This window comes from Gymnoscopelus microlampas (genome assembly GCF_963454915.1).
Source record: "Gymnoscopelus microlampas genome assembly, chromosome: 12".
Taxonomy (NCBI): Eukaryota; Metazoa; Chordata; class Actinopteri; order Myctophiformes; family Myctophidae; genus Gymnoscopelus; species Gymnoscopelus microlampas.
In genome coordinates, this window is record NC_139949.1 from 40562620 (window position 1) to 40568619 (window position 6000).

The 6000-nt window shown below is 41.0% G+C and overlaps 1 protein-coding gene across 1 annotated transcript in view; it reads left to right on the plus strand.

Moving 5' to 3' along the window:
• The window catches only part of LOC311057339 (uncharacterized protein), a 28826-nt gene extending 23267 nt beyond the window's left edge, over window positions 1-5559 (plus strand). Inside the window, exons 29-36 of the mRNA XM_084074295.1 lie at window positions 70-160; window positions 296-411; window positions 802-934; window positions 2060-2206; window positions 2630-2722; window positions 3253-3530; window positions 3957-4250; window positions 4845-5559. Of these exons, the coding sequence (XP_083930421.1) occupies window positions 70-160; window positions 296-411; window positions 802-934; window positions 2060-2206; window positions 2630-2722; window positions 3253-3530; window positions 3957-4250; window positions 4845-5297 (1605 nt within the window). The 3' untranslated portion in view covers window positions 5298-5559. The remainder of the gene's footprint in view (window positions 1-69; window positions 161-295; window positions 412-801; window positions 935-2059; window positions 2207-2629; window positions 2723-3252; window positions 3531-3956; window positions 4251-4844) is intronic.
• Window positions 5560-6000: the final 441 nt, after the last annotated feature.

The window sequence follows — 6000 nt, forward strand, 5'->3', positions numbered from 1 at the left end:
GTCTTAATGTGTTAAAAGAGAGCCGTCACATTAAGTTGATTCTTAATCTACATGAATAATTGCATGCAGGTGAACTTCATGCTAACCGGCGTATTTGGGCTCCGTCGTCGGAGACGGTCTGACAACGGCGTACAGATGGCTCACATGAGCCGGACCTCAGGTACTATGTGTAAATATGTAGATAATTTGTTTCTTTTCTATGGAAATAACAATACGAACTTGCACGAAACAAATTTCCCCCACTTTTTTACTTCTGTAAACCTGTGATGTGACAATAAAGCTGATTCTGATTCAGATGCCCAGATCTACAGAGAGCTGGCTCAGGCTTCTGGGGGACATGCTATCGAAGTCACCAAGAGTGAGCTGCTAGAGGCCACCAGCATCATCACAGAGTCCTCTGCTTCCTCTCTGGTACTGTAATCTTCAAAACAATCTGAAGGCAACATCATTATTCCTTAAATGTAAAAGAAAATGTGATATCGCCAACAGTGTTTGAGTGTTAAACAAACTATTCTCAAGTCATGACCATCAGCATAATTACCACTGATAAATGAACACTTATTGTTCTTAATGAATGTTTGCTGTAAATTAAAGCTGTACTGTGCAAGATATTTAAGCAGTTTTTAAAATCACGTATGGGATTTTTTAATGCTGTAAATGCTGTTACCACAATGAGCTTCAATCATCTGTACAACCAGTGGTGCAGAGTATCAAAACAGTTACCTCTCACTGCCACTTGGGGTCACCAATGTGGCTTTAGTGCAAGGAATAGATTCATCGTTTTTGTCTATACTACTGTAGGTGACCCTTCTGCAAGCTGCTAGAACCCCAGGAAGGCCAGATAATTTCACCTTCTCAGTAGATGAATCGGTTACAAACCTAATCATCTACATCACAGGACGCTCCATGAGTTTCACTCTCATAAACCCATCAGGTAAAACCACTTTTGAAAACTGATGACTGCATTCTGTGCTTAGAAAGTAATGTGAAAGGACTACCGCATTGTGTCCTTCTACTGTTTAATGTTTGCCTACAGTATAGTTTGGTAATGTTACTTACTTCAAAGGCGTTACCAATCATTCTAATAAGGTTGTGTTCCATTCAGGTCGAGAGTCTATTCAGGGTTGACATCTACAACCTCATATGGCTTGTAGATCATATATATGAAGATGTACAGTATTACATACACAGTATTCCCTATAGAGGGAAAATAATGTCTTCTGCAAATAACCACTGTCCGATTTTAAAATCGCCTAGCCCTTTAATAATCCCCTCATGAGGACTGCTAATGATGCATCTCTTAGAAATATACTGAAAGGTTCACATTAACAGGACCATATAACGCATTAAATTTGAAAATGGCATAAAGTTAATCTGGGTATGGAACACTTGTGTACTTCTGTATCTGTAGTGCTTTACATAGTAGTACAATACTAATGAAACTCTTTTTTTTAAAGGACCGCTCCTCCCATTTTCAACCTATCTTCATATTTTGAAAAAAAAAATGCAATGATCAAACCTGGCCTACTGGTGATGTCACTGGTAGGCGAGTTTCTGAACTAGTCTGTCCATAGACCGAGTAGACAAAGATTGTACCATATTATAATGAGCATTTGTGAGGACCAATTATATGAAGATAAAATGGGTGAAGTGGTCCTTTAAAGGTAGGGTACGTGATATTTTTTGGTAATTATATTCTGACAGTAATCATTGCTACAGAGCGTTTGTTCGGTCACAGTGGTCTCTCCAGCTCTTTAGTAAACAGAATATAGTACATTTTCAGGGGTGACAACATTTAAGCCAATCGGGAGAGAGCACTGGAAATGCATTTTACATAAAGAGCTGGAGAGACATGGGAGACTCCTTTTACTGAACAAACACACTATAGCAATGAGTACTATCAGAATATAGTGCTATTTAACACTTATTTTGACCAAAGTAAATCACTTACCCTACCTTTAAGTGCTTAATGAAGCACTTAACTGAAGGTGCAGTGGAAAAGCTCAGTTCTTTGCTGGCACTCACTGCACTCTGTTGGTTTCAATGCGTGTGTTCACAGAAGTGTCTCAGAGCAGCGCTGATACCACAGGACCGCTGGGTTCCATCCAGGCTGTAGGAAACTTCAGAACCATTCGGCTAAACAAATATGTGGGATCATGGGACATACGAATGGTGTCCACACAGCCCTACAGTCTGAAGGTCATAGGTGACGTGTCTAGGCTTTTACCTATTTGGTCATTTTAGGAACTTAATAAATAAGCAGCAGGGCATCCTTTTCACTGAAGGAATGTTAGTGAGTTAGCTGTTATGCACTGTGTTTTTGCTTCTAAACAGCAAATTATAAGTATATAATACAAAAAATGTATACATAGTATTATATTATTTCATTGACTGATATTTCTTGAATAAATATAAATGTATTCATAAAAATAAATATCAGTCAGTGAAATCATACTATGCAAGAAACATTTTGGAGGCAGATTTTTTCCTCAAGGATTTGAAGTGAGCCTCCATGCTTTATCAGTATTTTCAAAAGTGTGAAAAGACTCCCACACACTGTCTCTCTATGTCTAATTCTCCTATGCACCTGTCACAAGCACTGATTTCATGTATAACTTTTTATTTTCAGGTCAGAGTGACATTGACTTCCTGTTTGACTTTGTGGAATTGGCCCAGAGCACTTTCAAAGGATATGATGTTCTAGAGACCCGTCCCAGAGCTGGTAAAATATTTTATATTTTTAGAAAGATATATATATATATTTTTAAATCACATTGGTTTTACCTCCAAAAGGAGAAAGCTGAGTCGCAATCAAAATATTTCTTTTTTGTTTTGTTTTTGGTGTCACTTTTTAAACTTAGTATCACATAACTTGCTGCGAAAAATCTAAGGATGGTGATGTCTGTCTATCTGTCTGTCTGTCTGTCCATCCATCCATCCGTTCAATGCTTTACTCCTAAATGACATCTCATAAACAACTGGAGAGATTGCCATGGATTGTGCTGTACATCTTACACCCTATCGATTTTGATGACTCCATGGCCTTTCCTTTAGCGCCACCATTAGGCCAAGATTTCCACATTGCACACAATATATTTCATAATGTAATGGGTGGATTGCTATGGAACTTGCTGAGTACATTCATGATCCTTGGAGAATAAACCCAACATATTTTGGTGACTATTTTTCTTACCCTCAGAAATTGACTGGATGATACAGCTTATCCATATTTGTTTTCATTTGCCATTGAAGGTGTTAATGGTTCATTGTTGGTGACGGTCACAGGGAGTGACTCAGCAGCGGTTACGGGGGTGTCTCTGGTGGAAACCTCGGGGGCAGGAGAGGTTAGCGGCAGCGTGACGTTACAGGAGGATGGAGACTACTTAGTCCAGGTGGACAGGGTCCCATCAACAGAGTTTGTGGTGCGCGTGAAGGGGAGGATGGACAGCAGCAGAGAGTCCAGAGCGTCAGATGTTGACTTCCAGAGACAGTCTGCCACCAACTTAAAGGCTTCCAGCCTGACTGTCACGGTGAGTACCTGCCATGACTCCATAAACCAGTGTTTTTTTCATGTCTTTGGTCAATGAGGGATACTGACATGATACTATCATCATGTCAGTATCATGGCCAGTATCATGGTCAGTATCACTAGCGTAAACTCTATATGCATTCAAAAGATATTTCTTCCAGCAAATTACAGTATTAACATGTGGCCAATTAAGATGTACAGCGTCACCACATGGACACAAGCAGACCGCCTGTATAGTGATGCTTCACCACTTAACATTAAATTGTGATTTGCTTCATTCACAAACTGCACACATAATAACATAAGCTAACTATGGATAGCTGAAGATTGTGAGGGAGGCCACATTGTTATTAGATTCAATATCCTGTTTGAAAAGTGCTTGATCACAACTCACAGTAATTGTTTTATCATTCCTCCATACATTTAGGCTGATTCAGATGGCATCTTAGAGCCAGGAACTCCGTTCCTGGTCCCTTTCACTGTGGCGACTAACGGCACAGGGGGAAACATCACCATCCGAGCCACCAATGACCGTGGGTTTAACTTCACTTCACCAACCAGCATCCTCCTTACAAATAGAGGCAGTGCCAATGGTACAGTGACCCTCATGGCCCCTCTTAATACACCATCTGGAAGTGATGTCACCTTAACCATTGAGGCTGAGGCTCCAGGGGGCACAGATACCAACTATGCTGTGCTGCTTATTTCCATCGTTAACACGGTAAGTCTCCCAAAGAGTGACATTACAGTTGTATAAACTATCTCCATTTAACCAGTTTCAACCTGGCATCCCTATTTTGTGCATTTCATTATAGCTTAAATAAATAAATACAAATCTACATTTTTCTGCAGATCTAAAAGCTCACAGCGCATCACAATTTGACACATTGTAGGCTTGTAGATGTGCTATTTGTGTGCAACATTGTTGCTTAAGTGGCTTAAGTGATTTAACGCTGAATTCACAGTGGTAATTCGCTGCCGCTTTCTAAGATAGCAGCGAGGTTCAATGCATTGTATGGAGAGGATTGATCACCACTTAAAACCGGTAAAACTTTGCAGATTTTGCGAGACAGAACATCAGCCTAACCAGAGGTGCACTGTGCTCTGAAGTGGATGTGTACGACTTATTATTACTACTTATTCACACTCATATCTCCCTGCCCATTTCATAGCAATTTGCAATAAAGCAGAGCGATAGAATATGCCACTGCTGGTGTGAATTCAGCATAACTGTGCCGAAAACACTGTTGTTTAATCTACTGATGGAGTATAGAACGACTGACTGATGGCTTCATGTTTCCTTCTCGTACCGTAGGTGACCGATTTCACACGGCCAGTGTGTCAGGTGGCCATCCTACAGTCTGAATGTTCTGAGTCAAACTGCAGTTCGTCTACGTGGCGACTCTCTACCAGCGTTAGCGACGGGCCTCAGGGCACGGGTGTCGAGCGTGTCAGCCTTAAGCAGGGCAACGGAACCCTGAACACCAGTGTAGCAGTGAGCGCAGACAACCAGAATGTAACCCTGGTGTCCTACAGCGCCTCATGCTGTTCACCCGCTGTGGAGCTGCAGCTCGTGGACGGAGTGGGCAACGTGGGCTCCTGTTTTTACACTGCCAGGGAAACGGCCCCCACTACCACCAGCTCATTACCGCACCCTGTCACTCCAGCTGCTCTAGCTATGGCTACTAGAGCCTCTCAGCCCTCCTATCTTTGCCTCAATACGGCTATCACACTCACACTGATACTGGCCCCCCTACTTGCCCCCTAGTGGCCAACTGAGCGTGTGAATGTCAGTCCTCACGAAGGGATTTTCTGAAGTGTATCAATAACGATAACTATAACGTGTGTGTAAGTAATCGACTGCACGCACATATTTTACGATTACACACTTGCCTGGAAGGGGAAAATTCTGGGTTTTGTTCCAAAGTTAACCGTTAACAAAAAGATAATCTTGTGAAATCCATCATACTGTAATAAGGTTTCCAAATGTTGATATGTGGTTGATTGATAAATATATTTATGTTATGCTTTCACTGTGTGTGTGTGTGTGTGTGTGTGTGTGTGTGTGTGTGTGTGTGTGTGTGTGTGTGTGTGTGTGTGTGTGTGTCTTGCCAAAAATAGGCAAGAGTGTTGAAAATAGATTCACAAACTCACGTTGCCTTGCACTGTGAGCTTATAGAACGGCTATTGTTGGTGAAGAGATTTGGTGTAGAGGGAAAAAGTGGGCAAGTATTGCCTGCAGGGAAATAAGGAGATGGAAAATATCAATGATCAAACCAAGAGGATGAACGAGGCAAATCTTTTTTTAAAAGGTTGTTTTTTTATTTACTGTATTACTGATGTCCTCACGTGTCTCATCCCTTTACAGAACACACAAAACTTTTCACTTTTTTTGGTTTTCACATTTGATATAAGTTCTTTTTTTTTTCTTTTTTTGCTTTGTCACTATTTACATTCTGAAACGTTTGTCA